General features: G+C 35.3%; 1 protein-coding gene and 1 pseudogene across 1 annotated transcript in view; one reads left to right on the top strand and one right to left on the bottom strand.

Moving 5' to 3' along the window:
- Positions 1-25,869, bottom strand: part of UNC13C (unc-13 homolog C) — a 738,074-nt gene that overhangs the window by 555,259 nt on the left and 156,946 nt on the right. The window contains exons 3-4 of the mRNA XM_058294229.1: positions 3,290-3,312; positions 2,642-2,706 (exon numbers count right to left, since the gene is read on the bottom strand). Coding sequence (XP_058150212.1) covers positions 2,642-2,706; positions 3,290-3,312 — 88 coding nt within the window. The remainder of the gene's footprint in view (positions 1-2,641; positions 2,707-3,289; positions 3,313-25,869) is intronic.
- On the top strand, positions 17,330-18,314 carry LOC139438204 (zinc finger protein 784-like; annotated as a pseudogene).

Raw genomic sequence — 25,869 nt, 5'->3', positions numbered from 1 at the left:
TTATTGACTTCATGGAAGCATTCATCCTTCTAGTCTTCTCTGTTTTCCTTTTATCTGTTCACCTTTTCTTTCTCCCCTCCCAATTATTTTCCCAGATTCATGTTTAAATTTTTTATTGTGACAGATGGGAAAAATAAAATGAAGCTTGTTTTCCAGCAACATTTACAGGAAATGTGCAGAAAGCTGAGTAGAAATCAGAGAGAAGTATTGTTAATTCCATTACCTGCTTTCAATACATATAGATTGTTCTTTCATTGACACTTTAGAAGGGGAAGGGAAAGATTAATGTGGTTTGGCTCTGAACTGATTAGGGATGTTGAAGAGAGAAAAATGAAGGATGCAGTGGCACTGTCATGAAGAAGCAATGACTTTCTAATTTGAAAGTTGCTCCAGTCTCAGTTGCCCAGGACAGTAGAATTTGTGATATTAGAAAAGTAATAGCATTTCATTTTATTTAAAAAAAAAAAAAATATATATATATATATATATAAATATTTACAGAGAAAGTAATATAAGAAGCAAACCTTTCTGAAAGAGCTTGTGATTAAAGATTCACATTTAAGTTTACCCTTCAGGTTCTTCAAGAGGAAATAAGCATACAATAACTGACAAATTCTCTTGAATGAAAATTATCACCTTTTCCCACATCATCATAATTCAAAATCCCTTGGGAAGTCCTTAAAAATGGTATTTCCTGGAAAAATAATGCTATAGAAGGAATCCATTTAAAATGCAATACTTACATTAGCTAGACATTTACACAGCATTCATATAATAAAAACATGGATGCAGTTAACTCTAATGCTTTGACAATAATAAAAGTCCACATTCAGACAGTATTTAGGAAAGCACCATTATGAAATGAAGGATTGCAGTACATGTAAGATCATAAACTCAGACTCCAGGATCAAGACATTTTAATAAAAGAATTTTCCATAATTAAAATAGAATTTGACTTATTTTCTGATAACCATTTTATTCATTATCAAGTTATCATTCTTTAGTCAAGAAAGGGATTGTGTTTGTAGAGAGGAAAGAATACTCCATTTATTACAAATTATCTATGTATAATTGATAGTGATCTTTTATGATAGTCTGTTTGCATAACATATTTAAATCACTGTGGCATTACAATAGGAATGTATTTTCCATGTATTTATGTTAAAGACAGTGAAGAATTTATAGAAATAACATCACTTCTATTTGGGAAAATCAAGATAAAATGGTTTATATTATTTTCCATGAATTTTAATTTTTTAATTTAAATTTTACAAACATTTCATTTAAAATAAGTATTTAATGAGACATTTTCAAGAATTGAAAATGATAAAACAGAACTATGAAACTACTTTTTCACCTAAAATTATAAAAACAACACCTTTGCTGTACATAAAAACATATATCTAAATTTAGATTCCATTTATATTACACAGAAATATGTTCAAATTTCTACATTTATAGCCACTAATATATAAATGGATAAGGACATATATTTAATGTGCATTAGCTGGGGTCTAAAAGTTATAATTTAATGTGTTATATTCACTATAATATTCTATACAATAATGAAATCTAGAAATAATCTTGAAAACCCATTAATTGAAGAATTAACAAATATTTATATACATTTTTAAATAACATTTGCATTCGTTAGAAATAATAAAGTAGAAGGTTTTCCAAGACATGTTGTTAAATGGGGAAAAAGGAAACAAGATAAAAAAGCAAGTTGCAGAGACTATATAGCATAGTTATTAGACTCTGGAACCAGACTAAATGGGTCTGAACACTGACTGCCAATAACTCGCTGTATGATAAGAAACCATCAGTTTCATTTGTAAAATTTGGATCATTATAGTACTTACCTCAAAGGGTCCTTGTAAGGATCAAATGAGTCAATATATGTGAAACATTTGAACAATACCTGGCCCCAAATCAGCACTTAATTAGTGCTTATTTACCTATAGAATGGCTTAATTCATGTTAAAATGCACAGAGATAAACAAAACTACTTATTTTATGCAAATATAGATATGTCCTCAACAATTTGAAGAAGCCTACTGGGATAAATACCAAACTACTATCAGTGCATAGTTCTGGGCATTAAAGGGAATTCTTTGCTTTTTGTTTGAATATTATTTATAGAAAATTACAATTCATATGTGAATTTTGTAATTAAAATGTAAATACCTTGACATATCCATTAAATGTAATACTAAGTAACTGTTTAAAATGCTGGCATAGATTGCTATCATTGACTTACTTGGAAAGATGTTCATGCACAGAACATTAAATGTGAAAAAGCAGATCACAAGATAGTATGGACTGTATTAATAGGAATCAATTTATATAAAATAATGAGGTTGTATTTCTGTATACAACAATAATGTTAAAGGTTAATCTGTTTAAGTGATTTTGGCTTTATATATTTTTATCATAGTTAGAAATTTTTTTCATGAGCATATGTCTTTCATTACTTTTTAAATACACTATGAAACTATTATTTTGAAAAAAGAAATCAACAGTGAGGCTAGCTAATTATACCATTATTCAACATCTCACATTAAGATTATGTATTTTGAGAACACAGACAAGTACCATCAATGAATGGAATGAATTAGAAAGGTTCTGTATGTACACTTACCCACCAAATGCCTGGAGTGCAGAGAATTTGGAAGCTTCCAAACCATTGCCACTTACTATTCGAGCCTTAAATGAAGAACAAGAAACAAACAAAACAAAACAAAACAAACAGGCTTTTAGCATACTCCAACTGTATGTTCATGAATCTGGGACACAGGTCAACCACACTAGACACGTAACACCTAGTATGACAGATGCTAAGCAGGGTCAGCTCCAAGTCAAAGCTAATGAGTGGAGGTTTTGAAATGATCTGTCAGCATTTAAAGAAAATCACTGGCAGAAAATCAAGAAAATATATCATACCGAAATACTATTTGCCCTTCAAACTTGATATTTTTGCAGTGAAGACCATGAACCAGTCAGGAAGGCCATGAATGGCCAGACTTAAGAACAGATGCCATGTTTGACCGTAGCAGACCCCTAGGTTGGCAAATATTAAAGCTAAAGTAAGCGCAGCTGGCAAGGTATAACCTCTTCATAAATGCAAAGTAGTGGGGGTACACTTAAAAGACAACCAAAGAATGGAAAGCTGCGAAAGCATGCACATTTCACAACTAAAATAGGAACCAAAACGGGTCTAATATGTCACAAACAAACATGTACAAAAGACAAGATCCCCAAGGAGGGAAGAAAAAGTATGATTTAAAACCTTTTCATCCACAGAACTGCTATCTGAAAGAGAATCGGGAAAAGAAGGGATAAATGTTAGATGGAGTACTTTTCAAGAAATCATTTAAACATACACATGAACAAAGTGCTACTATGTTACATTGTTTAAAATGATAAATGAGCAGAGTTTCAAAGTTGAACCCCCAGGGAACAAGAATAGTTGGTCCTCCTAAATAAAAGAGCTAAAAAATGTGCCAGAATGCTTGAAAAGTATAAAAGGTGATTATAGGGTATAATGAAAGGCAGTGTGACATATAAAGAAGAGAATATAGTTGAAGAAGCAGAAGTTCTGAGCTCCAGCTGGGGCTCTGCCACTTACTAAGCACTTTGGGCATATTACCAAATTCTCTATTCTCTAGAGTCTAGACTCAGTTCTGAAAGGAGGATACTAATACTTTGCTTATTTGCCTCATAATGTTGAGAGGATCACTTGAGATCAGTATTTGTGAAAATAAACAGGAGGTAACTATATAAATTAAAGATACTTTATTAAGGTATTATTTATTTATGGCTTCTCATGTCACACAATTTGAGAACTAAAAGATTAATTAAATTGACCTCATTTTATGTATATATAAAAAAGAAAAAAAACAACTGATTCCTGAGGTAGTTAAGTGAGTTGATTAAGATCACAAAGCTAGTGAAAGGCAGAAGTGGGATACTAATCCAGGGCTCCTGATTCTCCATGCAGTGCTCCTTAGAGGCAATGTTTCAGGGGAGGTGAACAAAAAAGCGAGGTGTGGTTAGTCCACAGTTCTTCAATGAGTATAAGATAAATCACAGGATCAACATTTGTCAGTTCTAACTGCTCATGGGCCCATATAGATGACCAATGAACTATGGAGGAGTTGTTGGTTTTTAAAACTCAGGTCTAAATAAGGATAAAGTCTAGAACCTTAAACAGTAGTATTGTTCTTAAACTTACTAATTCATGTTAACATAACTTGGTGGACATCTCTCTAAATACAAGTTGGCAGAATGTTATATCTGGAATGATTGTGGAGCTCATTTATACTAATACTATTCTTTTAAAAGATGAGTTCCAGAAAGAAAAAGAAATACACCCAATGCCACATAGCTCACTGATGACCCTTGCTGATGAAAATCTGAAATGGATTAGTTTTCAGACGTAATAAGTATGGATTAATTAATTACCATAGATAAATATGTCTATTCACATTTGCTGGTATCTCAGGGCTATATCTTTAAATATAAAGCATGGTAAATTACAGCAGAAAGTAATGAAGAATAATCTTATTTATGGCCATAAATATTTTTAAGTACTACTAAAAAAACAGAGCAAATAAAATTCAGCATTATATCTAAAGAATAATATACTATAGCCAGGAAGATTTTATACCAAGGATGATTCAACATTGTGAAATAGCTAACTTAATATGATGTATCAATTGGCTAGAAACTGTATCAGAATTTCAATGTGCCCAAAAGTCATTTGATAAAATTCAAAGTCTTTTAAATAAAAATTTTAAAAACCTCTTTCAAGTAGGTCTGGAATCGTTCTCCCTTAAAGTAAGTTTGCTTTTTAAAAATAAACAACAAAAAAGTCACTTCCACAGTCATTCGCTCAAGTGGGAAATACTAAGGGCAATTCCATTATCATCACATCCTACACTTTGACCCCAATTGAGCTCTTGAAGTTCCATTTCCAGGCTATGCTTTGTCAAGCGTATGTGTGCCTGTGTGCTTGCTGCTTCCTTTCTCTCAAAACAACTATCCCCCTTTCTTCATCTTCATAATTTCATGTCATCCTCCAAATCTCAGCCCAAGCTGTATCCCCCACCCCTGAAAATTTGACACTTCTCTGGCCCCTGTGCCTCAGCATTGCCCACTGTGCATTCCTCTCTGCTAATTTTCAACATTTGCCAGATTATTAATCAGAATTCCCCTTAAAATATGAGTTTCTTCATAATAGCCTGATTTTTGGCCTCTTTTTCTTAGTTACTACCACATTCCTAGAATATAGTAGATGACCAATAAATGTTTACTTAACTTTGCATAAACAACGTTAATAAGCTATACAACTTTATGGAAGCATCTAAAAATCTGAATAAAGAGATAAATTTTATTTCACCTTCCTGTATAGGGAGGATAGGGCATAGCCTAATAAATTTAGCACTCAAAGCCCTAATGGCAGGTCCTAAAATTTGAAATTATTCTCAAGTGTAAACAGATTAATAAATAAGAGAAAACTGCTAAAACATTTTTAAAGGAGCAATATGAGGATGATCTATACAAATATTAAAATATTTAATAAATATTATGGTCCTGGCAAAAGAATAAATTAAAAGAGGAGTGAAACATCAAAGAATTCAATGAACACATAGTTTTCAAAGGCAAAGAGAAGCAGAGTTCAACAAATGGTGCTTAGATAATGGGTTAAGTATTGTATAATATACATTGGTAGCCTCATCTCATAAATATGCTAAAGGAGTTCTGAAAGTATAAAAGAGTTAAATATAAAATAATTTTAAAAAGAAAAAGGAAAATTAGAAAGGAATATTTATTAAATCTATGGAATGTGAAGACATGTTCAAACAGAATAAAAGAAGAAACTACAAAGAAAAGTTTGAAAAATGTTTAATGCCGACTGAGTACTTCTGTGCATAAAGCAAGTAAAAAGAAAAGAAAAAATATTTTTGGCAAGAATATGAATATAAATTAATGCTTAATATATAAAGAATTCTTAGATGTCTATACAAATGATCCTTAGGATCCAATAAACAAATGATGAAGAATATGAATAGATAATTCACGAGATGGAATGCAACAATATTGAATAAACATGAAAAAGTATCCAATTTATTTAAATTATGCCTAGTCATGACTGTGAAATAAACAATCTAGACTAAATATATTAATTTTAATATTAAAAATAATTCTCAAGACTATTGAGAGTTTCATACATGAATCAAGCATGAGACTGTCTGATTGGTGACAGTGAAAATTGTAATAAAATTTTCAAAAACTTTTAGTCATGTCTATCAATATACTTCATTTTTTAAAGGTTCAGGGACCAGGGATTGAACACAGGGACCTCAAAAATGGGACGCCGACACTCAACCACTGAGCCACATCAGCTACCCTGTGTTGTTTTCTTTTCCCCTCATTTGTTTGCATGTTGTTGTTGTTGTTGTTGTTTTTAGGAGACACCAGAAACCAAACCTGGGACCTCTCATGTGGGAAGCAGGCACTCAGTGGCTTGAGCCATCTCTGCTCCCCAATGTACTTCTTATTTGTTTTGACAAGGAAATTCCATTTTTGGAAACTGAAGCTAATAAAATTATTTAAATACTGAAAATTTTTCAATGTGAAGATGTTCATTCTTTGTTGTTTCCAAAAAACAATGTGTCAAATACATGATTAAGTAAAAACATATTGTTTAAAAATTATATGACCTTGGTGCAATTATTTGCCACCATTAAAAATGATTCTTATAAAGATTAAAAATGTAGAAAATGTTTATGACATATAAAATCAAATTCAGGAAACAATATTATTCTTATAGTATAATAGTATGTAAAAACAAAATAATTATATGTAGAAAAAAAATTGAAAGGAACATCACCAAAATGTTAACAATTATCAGCTTTCAGTAGAACAAAATAATTTTTTGCTTCATTTTGTTTTCCAAGTTTCTTACAATAACCATTCCAAAAATATACACTATTCAAAAGGACTGAATATTATCTTTGGCAAAGTGTGATATTTAAATATATATATATATGTTCATTATCAAAATATGCATGCATGTGTATATAAATATATATGTATGTAGATATGTATTTGTATATATGTGTATATACATATGCACAAACATAAGTGATGGTTTTGTTCCTTGGTAAATTGCCTTTTATTCTACATATAGGAGTTCTGCTTAGCTGAATTCTGGTTAAACCTCTGTAATTATGTCCTGGATATGCACTATCATGCTTTTTCCAAGGATCCTTGTCTTAGAAGTCGTATCACCTCACAACAAGGTCATTTTGTAGTTCAGTAACTTACTGTCTTTAATGTACAGATGGTACATCCATCTACTTTATAGCAAAATTTACACTTAAAAGAGGATTAAAGTGAAGTTCCAGTTTCTGTACATTTTAATGTCTCAGAATTCCATAAATGAGTTATTTAAAGAAAAAAATTGATAAAATATTTATTAGGTGAACAGCTTCACTCTATTCAATCATGCTACATGGGGACCTAAAAAAACAACAACACTAAAATCATGAGCCTAGAGGAGTGCATATAAATATGTGTGTATCTCCTGGGTAAATCAGTAAGAGAGTAATCTAAGGCACTAAGTGATCTCCTGAGCTCTCAGTTTTCTTCACACGTAAGTGAATAAGAAGGTTTGACCAGCATATATATAAGGTTTCTAACTGGAATTTCTATTTTGTTTTTACATGTGTAATGAAGTTTCACTCTAACAGGATGTTTGTTCATCAGTTACACAGAAAATAAATGTTGAAAATTAATATCTAAATTTGAGATATTTATAGTCATTTCACACTTAAAAGATAAAAATAAAATGTTGCATTTTCTCTCAATATTTTACTCCTATTATAACACATTTTTTGAAAAAAAATGAGTGGAAGGAATCTCTAATTTTGTAAAGAGTTTGAATTCTAAAATACCATGTAGTTAGAAATTCCCTTAAACTTTCTCACACTAAGTCGCTCGATGACAATATAAATCTCCCACTGGTGATAATACTGTTCATTACCCACTTTGCAAGTAGGTCTATTTAATTTACCACCACATCAAAATATATACGACTTTTAATGTGCACATAGTATGCTTGAAAGTCATCATATGGGAGATGAAAACAGTTCAGAGAAAAGCCATTATCAGAAGATTTTTGGGTTGTCATTAGCCTTAAAAGAGTACCTACTATGTGCTAAGTATTCTGGTAAGCACTTTGCTTGTTCTTGCATTGAATCCTTTCAACTGTCTTGTGAAGTATGAATATGCTTTACACACTGCCAGGGCAGAGGAAGCACTTTGGCCTGGCTCACATTTCAGTCGCCATTCTCAATAAAATGGGGTGAGTGCTTAGTGAAAGATTAATGCTGATGTAACTCATATCTCACACTCCATTGATTGCTTACTTAAAGGCTGAGGGGAATCTGAGAAATTTAGTCACAAGCAAATATGATACAAAAGAAGTATTTGAGAGATATGAACAAAGCGATATGGAAACAGAGAAAAGAAAGCCCCTAACTCTACAGCCAGAAAGGATGTTGGGTTTATAAGGATTCATGGGGGAGATGATTTATGAGGGGTGCTTGTCACATGGAAGACCGCACCCTTGGCAGAGAGAAAAAATTGCAAAGGCATGGAAGCTTGAAAGAGCATGAAGTGTTAGGAATTGCAACATGGGAGAGTGACAGTGAAGAGTTATAAGAAATGAAAGGTAGATAGACAGGGTTCACAGCATGAAAGCACTTGTATGTCCTATAAAGGAATTTGAATTATAACAAATTGCAATGAGGAATCACAGATTGTTTTCAAGCAAGAGTGACAGGTAACATGGTAAAAATTTTGTGTTCATTTTTAAAATTCTAGTCTAGTCCTCTAGAATCTAAGACAAAATAAGATGATGTGGAAGAATTCTGTCCTCTGGCCCATCTGTACCACAATTGGGCACACACACGCACACATTCAAATGCTCAGTAACATAATTTTAAAACTTTAGAATGTATCTAAGCTTGGAAACAAAAATGAAAGTCATTTCCAATAACTGCAAATGAAGCAGAAACTTAAAACTAACAGTGAATGGAGAAAAGTTAAAATTGATCACAAGGATGTTGGAAGAAGCCAGTCAAAAAACACTGATTGAGTGCCTTCTAAGTTACAGGCATTATGCAAGAGACAGGGTGCAACAATCAAAAATAAAAGTGAATTATCTCTGCTCCTTGTAGAAATTTCATTTAAGAGGTGAGCCTGGATCACAGGAGCTAAGAACAAGGAAAGCTAGAACTTTCTGGAGCTACCTGTAAAAAGCAGAAAGTCAATGTACTGTAAATAAACTCATACAAAATCAATGCACAGGGAAAATATTACCTATGGGAATGTATAAGCATCAAAATAGTTTTCTATCCACCTAGGAATATGAATGCATTTATCCATGAAAACTAGATACCTCAGACCTATACCACAAATAGAAATGGGGTCAGAATTACAGCAAACTGAAATATATTTATTCATTTCACATAAAATACTGTGAAATATTGATGATGCACCTGGCCAAAAAATCACACACAACATATTCCAGAGAAGTGATATCACATGGATCAGTAAAATAAGAAGTCAATAAGAGTTTGGCAATTAAAATGAAACAAAACAAAATAAAACAAAATAGAAACAAAAAATGCATTTAGAAATTTATAAATATTCCCTGATTGTTTCACAGAAAAAAATTACAATAGAAATTATGAAATATTTATAAATTAAATTAGTACACATAAACTCATACATACACTTATGGGAAAAATCTAATACAGCAATTAGAAGGAAGGTAACAGCATTTTACTATATATTTATTGTTTATGTATGTTCTTATATAAATGATATAAAGGTAATAAGAATAATATGGTGGGTTGGGGGAAAATACTTTGGTTAGTAGTAATATTTTGATGATGCTCTTTGATCATTAGTTAAGAATACTTAACAACAATGCAAGGTATTGGTGGTAGGGTGAGGTATGAGAATCCTGTATGATATCATATATGTTTTTGTAAGTTCACAAGTATTACTATACATATATTGTTTATGTGTCTTTATGTGTGAGTGATATACTTCAATAAATTTTTTAAAAATAAAAATGTATATTGTAAACATAATAAAAATTTAAGAGCTAAATACACAACGAAGGAAGATAAAACATAAGAACAAGAATATAAACCCAAAGAAAATAACAGTCAGGAAATAATTTTTAAAAGATAGGAAATAAATATGTAAAATCATGATAAAAATAGCCATGGATGAAAACTGGTTTAAATCAGAGATTTTTTACTAGAATAAAAGTAAAATCTTGACTTCTGGTCAACCAAGATAGCAGTTTAAGGTATCCCTCACAGAATATTTGAACAACTAGCAAACACTGCCCAAACTATCTTCCTCAAAACTCAAGAAAATAGTTAAAGGTTTGCAGTAATGGGACAAGTGCTGAATCAAGAAAACAAGGTTTTAAAAATAGTAATAGAAGCTCTTATGCCCTTGCTGACCCCTAGCCCAACCATTCAATGGTTCGAGGTAGAGATAGCCTGTACTCCCATTGTGGGTCCCTGGCTTTGTTTCAGAGGGAGCAGAGTAACACCTATGTGTATACTAGGATATGTTGGCAATCTAAAGACTGAACCAGGAAACTCATCTCTGACTTTCCCTTCCAAAACTTTCACTGTGGACAAGAAACAGCTTGCAGACATCTAAAGCAGTGTAAAAAACAATTAAGTTGAAACAGCCTGAAACAAAAGATTACCTGCTTTAATTCACACAATAGAGTACCCCAGAGGGGGAGAAAGTCTATTTCACAGTAAGTAGAGGAGGCATTCAAGTTACAGTAAACAAGGGAACTCCTAAGGTGATAAGCCAGTCATCCCAGGACCAGGACAAGATAAAGTCTCAGAAGAGATGGAGAAGACACTGTATTTCACTTTTGCCTTGGTTTGATCTTCTGGATAGGAGGGTTGTTCTTTGAGGAGAGCACCAACCAATACAGAGCTAAGTTGCAAAGATATTGAAGGGTATTTTTGTGTGTTTGTTTGTTTTGTTTCTGCTTTTGGTTGTTTGGTTTGTTACCCACTAGCATTCAAAGAAATCTCTGTCATATCATTAGCTGGACACAAACTTAAGGAATAGGCAGTCCAGGGACTACATATGAGTAAATACTTTGAAGTATTAAAATGTGTAATGTGTAACAAAAGGTTACAAGTCAATCAATCAAAATTACAAGTTAAACAAAATTACAAGTCAAAATGGAATAATGCCCATCCAAATTAACAAGATAAAATCCAGAAACCATCAACAAAGAAGTCCAGATTTCCATATACCAGAAAAAGACTTTTAAAAAATGATCCTCTATAAGACATGTTAAATTACACCAAAAATATATAGGGGCTGATAGGCTAAAATGTAAATCATAATGTAAACCACAAGATAACTAAAAATTTAGAAAATTGTGTAGTCTAAAATATAATATAAAATTACATTGTTTGAAAGCTATTGTCTCAATATCTGCACATCAGTTTCAGTAAATATAGTATGAATATGTAAAAAGATTATTGCTGGGGAAGGGAAAAGGGTTATATCTTGGATATGTGGGAGTACTGCATATTGTATATATGAATTACTGTGATCTAAAACTTTTGTGAAGACAAGCTTAATAATTATGGGTAAAAAAGAAAGGACGTAGACACTGAGGAAAATATGGAAGAAGTTGCCTTGCCAATTTGTAAACAGGGCAACACTTATTGCAGTGATGGAAGGCAAAACATCAAACACAAAGCTTTTGCTTTCTTTAATTTTTTGATACCCCAATTTATTTTTACCTTAATTTTTCTAAATTAATATGTATTCTATATCTGACCTTTAAACTCATCACTATATTCCATTTTACTATTAATGGAACCTGGCAATATATTGGGCTTCATTTTTGAAGACGTTTTGGGTGCAGAGAGGCTCAGCAATGGCAGAGGAGGAATACTCGTGTGGGATGTTATTGACAGGGGACACATGGTTGGCAGGGAGTTCTCCAGGGCATATATCCAGGATAGATAAAAATGTTTGGATATTTTCATAGTGGTTACAATTAAAAACAACAACTGAGGGAGTGCTGAGTTCCTAGCCAGGGGAGCTCTATACAGTCCCTAAAGGAACAGCAACAATCCCCCAAGTGCAACGGCAAAGACCAAAAAGGAAGGATGGTCCAACAATGAGCCCTTGATAGTAATGACTATGCTTGTGAACCTGTGTGCCTGAAATAAGAACAAGGCCTAGAGCTGCAGGGTGCCTAAGAGTTACCTCCTGAGAGCCTCCATGTTACTCAAATGTGGCCAGTCTTGAAGCCAAACTCAGCATGTAAATGCATTGCCTTCTCCCCAGCATGGGACATGACTCCCAGGGATGAGCCTCCCTGGCATGAAGGGATTACTACCAAGTACCAGCTGATGATGTAACTAGAAAATGACCTTGAATAAAAGGGTCAACTTGGACCAGCAGAATATCTCAGTCTACATATAATACCAGGAGTTAAAAATGCTTTTTGACATGAATAAAAGGGGGAAATGGAAAGGACAAATGAGTTTATATGGCTATGAGTCTCCAAAAAGAGCCAGGAGGTTATCAGAGGGGTCGCCCTTATGCACACCTGAGCAGAGTCCCAGAGACAGAGAAAGTAGATACAACCTCAGAAATTGGTTCTTCTGAGGGCTACAGAGACCCACAGGTTCTATGGTCATGGAAGATGGAGTTCAGTGCCATGCCAGTTGGCCCTACTTTGGAGTTTGTGTTTCTGTGTGATGGAGCTGGACTCCGATGTGATCTTTGTCAACAAGGCTCTCCTGTTACTTTTACCGGACCTGTGGTTGGCACTGGGGTTTAGTGTATACCAAAGGGACCTGAATCTCTGGACTAACCATGTGATAGCCAGGCGCTGAGCCTCAGCAGACTTGCAACTCCTACACTCTGGTTTATTGGACTTACCCCACTCAGCTAACATGGAAGTGAAGAAGGTCAACCACCACACCAGTGAGCCAAGAGTGCCTACAACTGAAAGTAGGAGAATTGGATCCAGCATCCATGTGGAATCTAAGTCCCCTCTTGATATAGATGTGGAGTGGACAGAACCATTCTAAGGTCCACAGGATGGAGGAATAGAGTATGGATTAGAGTGGACTTACTGATATTCTATTCATGAACTATTGTGATTAGTAATTGAAGAAAATGTGGCATTGGTGTGGAGAAAGTGGCCATGGTGGCTGCTGTGGGTAGGGAGTGGGAGATGTGATGTGGGGGTATTTTCAGGGGTTGGAGTTGTCCTGGGTGGTGCTGTGGGGACAGTTACCAGACATATTATGTCCTCCCATGGCCCACTGGGTGGACTGTGGGAGAGTGTGGATTATGGTGTGGACCACTGACCATGAGGTGCAACAGTGCTTAGAGATGTATTCATCAAGTACAATGAATGTCTCATGATGATAGAGGAGGTTGTTGTTACGGGGGGAGGAGTGGGTGGAGGAGGGTGGTGGATATATGGGGACCTCATATTTTTTTTAATGTAACATTAAAAGAATAAATAAAGACAAAATAAATTTTAAAAAAATCCTTAGTATGCTCAAGGAGATAAAGGGAAACACATGGAAAGAACAATGACATATCAGGAAAACAAAGAATAAACAATATGAGAATCTTCACAAAGAGCAAGAAAATAAAGAGGGAATAAATAGAAATACTAAGTTTGCAGACCACAATTTCCTAAAGGGATTCAAGAGCTTATTGGAGCTGACAGAAGAAAGACTCAGAAAACTTGAAGATAAGACAATTAAAATGATTCAGATTGGGAAAAGAAAGAAAAGGAAAAAAAAAAAAAAAGCAGAGACTAAAAATCCTGTAAGACACCATAAAGTCTACCAATCAAGATATGTATTATAGGAGACCCAGAGGAGAAAAAAGGGGCAGAAGGAATATTCCAATAATAATAACAGAATTCTTTCAAATTTAACAAAAGACATGAATATACGCATTCAGTAAGACCAAGGAACTTGAAATACATGATAAACTAAAAGGGAACCACACCCAGACACATAGTAATCAAACCTCCCAATGCAAAGGACAAGGGGATAGTCTTGAAAGCTGCAAGAGAAAAGCAACGAGTATGTACAAGGGAGTCCCAATAAGATCAATTGCCAATTTCTCATCAGAAACCATGGAAGTGAGAAGGCAATGGGACAAAATATTTGAAGTGTTGGAAAAAAACAATTTTCAACTGAGAATATATCTGATAAGACTGTCTTTTGAAAATGATAGAGAGATTAAGACATTACAGAAAAACAAAAGTTGAGGGAGTTCATCATCTCTAGACTTGCTCTATAAGCAATGCTAAAAGGAGTTCTTCAGACTCAATGGAAAAGGCACTGGTAAGTGGATTGAAGCAACATGATGAAATAAGGACCTCTGGTAAAGGCAACCATATCAGTAATTAAATGCAAAAGGTTATAAAGTGCAAAGGCTGAAAAAGTAACGATAAATCTATGGGTTTGAATATAAACTATTTAAATATATAATTTGTAACAAGTATGACAAAAAAGGTGGAGGGATGAAGGGATATAGGAACAGTGTATGTGCATGCCAGTGAAGTTAAATTGATATCAAATCTGATATACAGATTTTGAATGCTAAATTGAAGTTCTTTGATAACAATGAGGAATATATCTGAAAAATATGAACAGAAAGAATGAGAAGTGTCTCAAACAGGTCCACTACAAAAAATGAAATAAATACAAAAATAGGCACTAGTGAAAGAATTAAGAGGAAAAAAAAATATGACATACAAAGACCAAATAGCAAAATGGCAAAAGAAAGTCCTGCTTTTTCAGTAGTGACTTTAAATGTAAATAGATTAAGCTCTCCAGTCAAAAGGCACAATGACTAAAAAGCATGATATAATTATATGCTCTTTACAAGAGACTTACCTTAAATTCAAAGGATGGAAAAAACATACCATGTAAAGAGTACCTGAAAGAGGACTGGGGTAGCTATAGTAAAATCAGATAATATAGTTGTTAAGTAAGTTTGGTCACAAGCACAAAATGAGATCATTATATTCTGTTAAAGGGGTCAAGTCAACAAGAAGATACAATTATAAATAAAAATATACCTAATGGAAGAGCCCCACAATATTTGAAGGAAATATTGACAGATTTTAGGGGAGAAATAGGCAGTATTGTACTAATAATAGTAGATTTTGATACATGACTGTCAATAATGGATAGAACATCTAGACTGAGGAGTTATAGGAAAGAGAAGACTTGAAGGATACTATAAACCAATTATATCTAACAGACATATACAGATTCTAGAAAAAGAATAGCAAACCAAACCAAAAAGAAGCAAAAGGATGGAAATAAAGATTAGAGTGGAGATAAATGAAAAATAGTATAAAAAACAGTAGAGAGAATCAATGAAACCAAAAGTTGGTTCTTTGAAAAGATCAATAAAATCGACAAAACTTTAGCTAAATTGGCAAAGAAAAAAACAACAGGCACAAATAACTAAAAAATTGAAAGAGGGACATTGCTACTCATCCCTCAGAAAATAAAAGGATTATAATTGCATGCTAACAAGTTATTAGTTGACCTAGATGAAATGGAAAGATCTCAGGAAACACACACTATTTGTACTGACTCAAGAAATAGAAAATCTCGACAGACTAAGATGAAAATTAAAAAGGTTGAATCTATAAGCAAAACTTCCTATAAAGAAAACCCCAGGACCAAATTGCTTCACTGGTGAAATTTACTAAACATTCCAAAAAGAAGTAACAGCAATCCTGCTCAAACTCTTCCAAAATTTAAAGAAGGAACAATCCCTATCTCATTCTATGGGGCTAAAATTACCCTCATATCAAAGGCAGATTAACATATCACAAGAAAAGAAAATTACAGACCAATATCCCTTAGGTAAATAATGCAAAAATCCTTAACAAAATTCTAGCACAGAGAATCCAACAGCAATGTTGAAAGAATTATACACCCAGGTAGGATTTATCACTGGTATTTGAAGGTAGTTCCACAAAATAAAGTCAGTTAATGTAATCACCATACTCATAGAATGAAGGGGGAAAAAACCATGATCAACTCAATTAATGCAGAAAAGGTATTTGACAAAGCCCAGCACTCCTTACTGATAAAAATACATAGAAAACTGGGAACAGAAGAGAATTTTCTCAAAATGATAAAGGGCATATATGAAAAATTCATAGTTAATATCACAATTAATGATAAAAAGATTGAAAGCTTTCCATCTAATATCAGGAAAAAGACAAGGATGCATGCTGTTATACTGTTATTGAGCACTGTACTAGAAGCTCTGGCCAGAATAATTATGCAAGAGGTAGAAATAAAAGGCATCCAAACTGGAAAGAAAGAAGTAAAACTTATCCTATTTGGAGATGGCAGGATTCTATATATAGAAAATCTTGAAAAATCCATAACAAAGCTACCAGAGCTAATAAAGAAATTCAGAAATGAGGCAGGGTAAATATCAAAAAGCAAAAATTAGTATTGTTTATACATACTACTAATGAACAATCAGAAGAAATTAAGAAAAAATTCTATTTATAATAGTAAAGAATCAAATATCCAGAAATAAATTTCATAAATGATGTAAAATACTTGTATGTGGAAAACTACAAAACATTGCTAAATAAATCAGAGAAGACCTAAATAAATAGAACATTTCTGCATTCATGGACTGGAAGACTAAATTTTGGTAAGACGTCAATTTTACCCGAAGTAATTTACAAATTCGACACAATCCCAAACAAAATTCCAATTGCCTTCTTTGCAGAAATGGAAAAGTCAATCATCAAAGTTATGTGGGAATGGTAAGGAGCCCCGAATAGCTAAAAAGTTTATTGAGAAAGAAGAACAAAGCAGGAGAACTCACCTTCCCAGTTTAAAAACGTATCACAAAGCTAGAATAATCAATACAGATGGTACTGGCACAGGGGCAGAAATAAACCAATGGAACTGAATCGAGAGTTCAAAAAACAACCCTCACACCTCTGACCAATTAATTTTTCTTTTTTTAGGAGATACTTGGGATTGAACCAGGAACCTCTTACATTGGAAGCAGATGATCAGCCACTGAGCTATATATACCCGTACCTCTAGTCAATTTTTGCCAGGTATGAAAATTCCACTCAAAATGGAAAAAGAGTTTCTTCAACAAATAGTGCTGCAAAAACTGGGTATCCATATACAAAAGAATGAGGATGAACAAGATGGCAGCTGAGCAAATGGAGACCTCAAGTCTAAGACCAGCAATTCTAGAGTCCAGTTATCCTGAACCTCTGGACCAGAGTAGATTGGCGGGGGGCTGAGATTGCTTCTGCAAGTGAGTAGAATCTACAGATTACCACACTCAGGATCCAAGAGTCCTGGTCCTGATGATGTCCACCCCATTACAAGCCTGAGGGATCTCATCGAGATCCAGGTGGTAAAGGTGACCAACACCACACTGGTCCTTGAGTTCCTGAAACCAGGCTCTCTTTGCTGTGCCTTGTGTCCAGCTGGTTTCTCAGCTGCTGTTCCATGAACATGGTCACCTGTCAGGGGCTGAGGGAGGCAGGCAGAATGGGAACCCGAACCAATGTCTTATGTGTGGCCACAGTTGCTCAGGTCCTTCCAGCCTCTGTGCCCACTACAGCCTCTGTGCCCACACAGGGAAGTGGCCCTATCACTGCCTGCACTGCCTCTGGGTCTTCAAGTCCTTGGTACCTGGGCTCTGGCACCAGCACTGATATGACCTGGAGCCAGGGACCTCTCAGAGGTCTCCAGAAGTAGCAGCAGCTTGAAAACAGAGGCAAGGGGTGCTGCAGGAAAGATCAGAGGTAGTGATGGAGGTGTAGCAATGGGAGCAGTGGTGGAGAAGCCTTTTGCTTGCAGGTTCTGTGTAGAACCATTTCACTGCTCCTCCGACTTGTGTGACGATGAGTTGGGTGTGAATGGCCATACCACTACAGTATCTGCAGCAAAGACTTTACCCAGTCCTCACTGCTGGGAGGCCATGCCGTACCTTCTGTGATGGCACTTGCAACAACTCCTCTAACTTCTGCAAGCACCAGCACACCCATGGGCCAGAGTCTTGGAGACTCTGGAATCCAGCTGGGTCCTATTGCTCAGGAGTCAGGGAGTGGGTGTGTGGCAGAAAACATCTTGGGAGAGGGATATAGGGAGATGGTGAAGGTGAAAATTGAGATTGACTAGTAGTTTGGGGAAGCAGAACCATGAGGAATTTAACATGGGAAGTAGAAGACAGATGAAGTGATGGAGAGTGGGAAAAAGGAGGCAGGTGACAGAAGAAGGGAGACTCAGGCAGATATGATGTAACAGCTAATAGTAGCCAGGAAAAAGTAGGGTTGGATAACAGAGGGAGAGGTAAAGGAGTACCAGCTCAGGAACCCCCACAAACCCACACAACACCTTTGTGAGACTTAGGAGAAGGTACAGACATGTTTCCTTGGATGCCCAGATAAATGAGAGGAACACGGACTGGGTTTCATTGCTCCATTTGATTCCACATTGGATTGTCCTTGGACAAGACACAGCTTGCCATAAAAAAACAGGGGCGCTAAGGAGGTGGAGTCAGGGTTGTGAGAAAAGGGTGGAATCAGGGTCCACCCTGCACTTCTGCTTTAGCATTTGCATAGCCCTGAACTATCCTGGGGGCTCCCTAGGGTGAATCAGGATGGAATCTTTTGCTTACCTCACTGGATTGTTCTAGACCTGGGATTTCTACCCACCCTCAGGCAGATGTCCTCCAGGTCCTACATAAAAAGACTGGAATCCTGTAACTTTGAAGCCAAAGTTCCCCAAGTCACTTGAGTCTCAAGGATGTAAGCCTGACTATAAAGATCTTGATTCCAAGAGCTCCTACCCCATACCCTCAGTGGCCCCTCCTTAACCCATCCATACTCCTCTTAGGAGGCAACTGAAAATGCAGACATGGACAAGAAGCAACCACCCAATATCCCCTCCCAACAACCCCCCCCCCACACACACATACATGCAAAAAAGCTTTTAGCTTGGCACCCATGGTCTCCCACATCTCCAAAGCAGCCTCAGGTATCTCCAGTATCTTCCACTCCCAATTTGCAGCAAATACCTTACTGCTCAGTGCTCAAGCAATTCCAAAGAAAGTTTGACTGGTGCAGGCAAAGTGGGTTGGTTGGCGTTAACACTTGGGTGTGATGGGAATGAAATAAAGAGTCATTGTCGTGTTGGAGAGATGAGGGCTTGGTAAAGGGAGGTGGGAAACTCCCAGCTCTATTCCTATTTTAAAACTTTCTGAAGGATTTCTCTAAAAAAGGAAGTGAAGATGGACTCCTACTTCATACCATATTAAAAAATAAACTCAAAATGTATCAAGGACCTAAAATAATAATCAAAAACTACAAATCTCCTAGAAGAAAACATGGGAAACATCTTTAGTATGTATGAGGAAAGCAGATATAGCTCAAGTGGTTGAGTGTCTGCTTCCCATATATGAAGTCCTGGGTTCAATCCCTGCTACCTCTTTAAAAAAATTTATTTTTAAGTATGTATGAAAAAATAAAGCTAGTCCAGCAGCAGATTCTTTATCAGGCTCACATTGCACCCTTAAGACTGGGAATATAATACATAGAAAGAGGGTGAAGGGATGAAGGAGGAAATCACAGCCTTTTAAAAAATTTGTGTAATCATGTTTTGCATAGTGAATGTGGAATGGGGAAGCATCTCTAAGAGGCACAGGTACAGTGAGAAAGGAACACTGTGAGGCAGGGCTGCATGTTCAGGCAGAAGACTGCCAAGCAGTCACAGAAGAACACACAGTGAATGGACACAGAAAGCAGACTGGCGGGAGGGGGGGAAGGGGAGAGAAATAAATCTTTTTTAAAAAAGAGAGAGATGAGCAAAGCAAGACTTTCAAAAGCATGAGGGAGTCTACTCAGTTGTTCTGCAGATGAAAAAGAAATGGCTTCTGGCACCATTTATAGGAACAATATCTTCCAGAATCCACACACAAGATACACTTAATTATTTGAATTACTTTTTAAAACCATATTTTCTTGTATCCTAGTTGTGGTGATGTTTGAACATGCAAGCCACAGCATCTCACAGCTTGCCTTTTATCCATACTCCAAGAAAAACTTCTCCAGTTCTGACAAGTTTCTACTACAACACTTCCCTCTTCTCCCACAGCCACAGATATCTGACCTGACTTCCCTCTTCATTCTAGCTGCCACTCCCCAATTTCCCTGTATGAATTTTCTCTGACCAGCTAATAAAACACACAGCATTCCCCACTTCTTCTCTTCCTAATAATAATCCCAATTCAGGAGATCAGAAATGCAATAAAGAAACAGAGAAAGAAGGCAGTAATTTTTTCTCTCTTTATCTCTCTCTTTCCATTTCTTTCCTTTACCCTCCCTCCCTCCTTCCCTTCCTTCTTTGTTTCCTTATCCAACATTTATTGAGAGCCTCCATGTGTAAACGTTCTTTCCCAAAAGATTTTGCATACTACCTTTGAATGGCTACTGATTCTTACTTTAACCCTGAAGGAAGAACAATATATTCTTTCACTTCTATTTTCCATGAAAATACAACATACTTTTCTGCCCCCCCACTCCCAGCCACCCCAAAGCTGGCCTCCATGCACCCTCAGATATCCATTGGCCTTTCTCTTGCCAAAAATCTTACTATCCTTTGATGACAGGGACTTCTGTCAACTGTTCATGGGGTATAAAAGAGTATGGAACAAATAACATGGAAATATTTAGTAATCACTTGTTGGAATCACAGTGTCTAAGAACTAAAGTGCTTTGAGAGATCATATTGCCCAGTAAGTTTTGAGTTGTGTCCTGAGAAGCCTTAGGATTCTCCTGGAAGACTCATGGGTGAGAAAGGGGCTTGGCAGCTAGGAACTCTACCCAAACAACCTCTGATGCAAGCAGAGAAGCTCTGATTTTATCCGCTTTCTAATTGGGCTCCAAATAAGACTCTATTTTTAAAAGTAAACAACTCCTCTCTCTAAAAGGAGGAGGATAAAAACTAGTGACTTTAGGCATTACCTTATTTTTTAAAAACAAGGAAACAGAAAATTAAAGTCAATTTCTAGCAAGGTCACACAACTCTTCAATATTTAACTGATTTTTATGTTTACAGAAGAAATCTCAGCACTATTAGAAACATCCCATCATACCATATGTACAGGAGGCTGTTCTTCCAAGTGTCAAATCAGAAGTGAAAGGATAATTATATTTAATTTATCAGCAATTCTGGTACAAAGTGAGGGAAGAAGAGGATAGAATTTGCTCCTTCAAATTTTGTGGTATGCATCGTGCCCTATTCTAACAGTCAGACGAATGAGAGTTATAATCAAATGGTATAGAGTTAGCTTTTGGATACACATAACCTAGCTGTAACCCTCTAAAATAGCATTACTTTTTAAAGGAAGTATGGTGGGTTATACAAGGTTTTGAAAGCCATGGTTTAGTCTTGTCTCTTGTTGGGGGAGGAAGGAATAAAGCATCAAGTTTCCATTTCTGCCTCTGTTAGCTTGGTGCTCTATGGAGGTCATTTATAGAGGTCATTTATGAGGCTGATCAGTTCTCTTCAAGGCTATCACTAAAAAAGAGGGCAATTATATTAAGCTACAAAGCTCACGAGGAAGAAAGCTCAGGGAAATCAACTTTGATCTCAACTCCAGGCTCTGGTTTAATGATCTGGAAAGCTAATAATCATTAATTTTCATGAAAAGATGTCATGTGGCTGCAGCTATAATGTTCAAATAGCATGCAATTATATTTTTCCTTATGAGTGGAAGTCTCTTAATCATTTTGAAACCAACTACTGCAAAAATGCATTGTTTTCTCCCTGTAACAACTTTACCATAACTCATCTAGACACAGAAAGCAATCTCCCAATTCTAAGGCTATAGGCCAAAGATACAGAATTTGATTTTGCATTCAGATCTCATTCTACCTAAAAACCAGAAAAATAATAATATTCTACTCTTGCTGGTACAGAATCTTCGAAAAATACTGTTTGTCTTTTCTGGACTTTCCAAGGTTAGGAATTTCTATTAATATTTCTACTTTAAACAGAGGGAACTGCCACCATATCTGGGGATAATGTTTTCAATAGCCCTCTTCTTCCCTACTAGTAGTCAAGGCAGATGGTATTGCCACCAAGAGTGAGTGTGATGAAGGAAAGTATTGTCACAGACTCTGTCTGAACAACATGGAAGAGAGATAGGGGGTGGGACTAGAGAATCCTTGCAAATAAGACCTCTATGCCTACCCTAGCAGCTCTCAACTCACATTATCTCATCATGATTCCACCTCTTACCAAAGAGTACTCTACAGAATGTATGAGGTAGGATTATCTAAATAAAGACTATGAAGCATAAAATTATTTGTATTGAGTCAGAAAATATAGTTTATAAAAATCTCATCTCTGATGGCAGGAAAAATGCTACCGACTCAGTTTTGTAAAGTATTAGTTGGAAACTGAGGCAACTGCAGGTGCAGGTGGAAAACATCTTTAAACATAAGTAAGAAACATTTGTTAATGCAGGGAAGTGCAGGGGATAAAGGTGAGTGGAATATTCTCTTGGGCCACTGGGGAGAAGAGGAACACTAAACTAGGTAAGGGGACTGAAACCTTGAACCCATATTCCAGGTTCTCATTCTCATTCCAGATATCACTACTCCTCCCAGCTGAGTAAACCACCCCAACAGTGGCTCTTTCTCATCACTAAACCAACAGAGAGAAATTCAGCCAATTGCATGCCACTACTTTTATTTCTCTCTCTCTGTCTCTTATTTTTCTAGACCAAAATAGTAGAAAAGGAGAGAAACTTTCAAGTTATAGTTGAAAGAAGGATAAGTCTCTTCCTTTGAACTTCATTAATCCCCATGTAGCCTTGGGGATAAATATATATTCTATGAAAAAAAGTTAAGGGAATTTGGTATAATTTGTGACTTGAAATTCAAGTGAACTGTAATATTATGACTACTAAGTAATTTTCTCTTGGTCTACATTTTTCATATTGAGATAAAAAATAAAGTATTAACTAGTAAGATATATTTTTGGTGATATAATAACACAAAAACTATTATCATCAAATCAGTACCTCAAAATATTTGCTACAGGTGCAAAAAGAAAACAGTCATTACTATCAAACAGAATAAAACCCAGATAATCCCTGCATTTTATTAGAACCTTGAAAATATTCTCTCTGAAGTATGTGTTCTCTTATTTTACAAATGGTGGTTTCAAAGTCAGAAAAACCATTATGCTCTTGCCTTTGCTTATACTAGTTTTCAGTAATTCAGTATAAAAGATTATAATTCCAATCCTTTTAAGACTCAACTCAAATCTCTTAGTGGGGAATTTCATTTAAAAGGATGTTTTTTTTTCTCATTTTCATATAATCCTAGAATGAAAATAAAAAGACTTTAACAGATGATCTAATCTATTCTCATGTTTCCTTAAATGTGGACAACAAAACCATCCCAAAGTAATGGTTATCATGCTATTTAATATAAAAGTTTGAGAAAAGACTGCTTTCCTTTAGTGTTATACACTACACTAATTGCCTTTAAACTAATAGCCAAGTTCTAATTCTGTATAAAAGAGCAGTAGCTCTGAAAGCTCATTCTGCTCCTGTTCTCAGTTGGTTTCCCAAAAGACTTAACGATATATACTTTTTAAGACTGACTTACTGTACTACCTCTCCTGTACATTGAGAGTTCCTTGAATATGTGAGCCATGTCGTCACCTTTCTGTCAGATTCCACGTTCTAACACAGTGCCTGGAACACACTTGTATATGTCAAGCAATGCATGAAAGTGCTTCAAGTGTGTGAGAATATGTATTATGGCACTGGCTTGGAAATGCTTATATTGATATTTGACTGATAAGTATTTAAAATACAACTATGAAGACTTTTTTAAAAATTCTTTTTATCCTTGTACTTATGTAGCCCTTACTTTCAGCCTATTCTGTTCAATTTTTATAACAAATCTTATTGATACATATTAATAAAGCATAAATTCATCCAAAGTGTACAATCAATGCTATTCAGTACAATCACATAGTTGTGCATTCATCACTCCAGTCATTGTTAGAACATCTTCATTATTCTAGCAATAGTAACAATACAAAAAGAAAAAAAAAATGAACAAACTCATCACCTCTCAGTCTTCCTATTTTTCCCCTGCAATACATAGCTGTTATTCTGTGTTTATCTAGTTTTTTTGGTATTTCTATTTTTAAAAAAATAGTCTAACATATGCAATATCACCAATATTCATGTTTTACATTAGATTTCACTATGTTATACAGTCCCAGGTTACATTTTTTAGCTTTCCTTCTAGAAATATAAATGTCCTCAGGCTTTTCCTTTCAACCACTGTCGTACCCATGTAATAGCTCTGCTAGTCACAAACACCATGATGCGCTCTCATGATGTCATTTCATTACCCAAAAGTTGCAAACAACCTTTTAACCAATTCTGCATAGATTAACCATCACCTTTCCATTCTCCACCCTCACTCTATTTTCTGGTGACCTAAATTCTGATTATTAATTCCATGAGTTTATATATTTAGTACATAATAGCACAATCATACAGTATTTGTCATTTTGTGACTGTTTTCCTTCACTCAACATAATGTCTTCCAGGTTCATCCAGGCTGTCATATACTTTATGACTTCCTTTCTTCTTACTGCTGCATAATATTCCACCATGTGCATGCACCACAGTTTATCCATTCATCAGTTGATGGACACCTGGGTTGTTTCCAACTTTTGGTTATCTGAATAACACTGTTTGAACATCGGTGTGCAGATGTCTACTTGTGTCATTGCTTTCAGTTCTTCTGGATATATACCTATTAAGAATATTGCCAGGTCCTATATACAATGACTGGAATGGATGAATATTAAGAACATATTTTCCTGGGGTACACAGATCCAAGCCATCACACTCCCATCCACCCCTCCTGTAGCCCCTGGAAACCACTAATCTACTTTCTGACTCTGGATTTATATGTTGTAGGTATTTCAAATAAATGGAATCATATAATTTTTGCCACTTTGTGTCTGACTTATTTCACTCAACATGGTATCCTAATGAAGTACATGCTGTAGCATGTATTAGAATTCATTTCTCTTATGGCTGAATAATATTTCATTGTATGTGTATGCCACATTTTATTTATCAATTCATCTGTCAATGGGTACTTGGGTTGTTTCTACCCTTTGGTTATTGTGAATAATGATGCTATGAATGCCATTGTACAAATACCCTGCTTTCAGTTATTTTAGGTATATATCCAGAAGTGGGATTGCTGGGCCATGTGGTGATTTTATATTTAACTTTCTCAGGAAATGTCAACTGATTTCCAGGGTGGTTGCACCATTTTACATTTCCAACAACAATGCACAAAAGTGCCTATTTCCCCATATCATTGCCAATATTTATTTTCCATTATTTTAATAATAGTCATCCTAGTGAGTGTGAAGGGCTATATTCTGTTTTATTTGCCTATCCTTAATGGCTGAGGATGCTGAGCATCTTTTCAAATGTTTCTTTGCCCTTTGTATATCTTCTTTGAAGAACTGTCTATTCAAGTCCTTTGCCCAGTTTTAATTGGGTTGTTTATTCTTTTGTATGTGTGTAAGTTGAAAGAGTTCTTTTTATGTTTTGGATATTAAAGCTTTACCAGATATATGGATTCCAAATATATCCTCCCATTCTGTAGAGTATCTTTTT

This window comes from Dasypus novemcinctus, chromosome 3, assembly GCF_030445035.2.
Source record: "Dasypus novemcinctus isolate mDasNov1 chromosome 3, mDasNov1.1.hap2, whole genome shotgun sequence".
In the NCBI taxonomy this organism is placed as follows: domain Eukaryota; kingdom Metazoa; phylum Chordata; class Mammalia; order Cingulata; family Dasypodidae; genus Dasypus; species Dasypus novemcinctus.
This window is presented reverse-complemented; position numbering and strand designations above follow the sequence as displayed.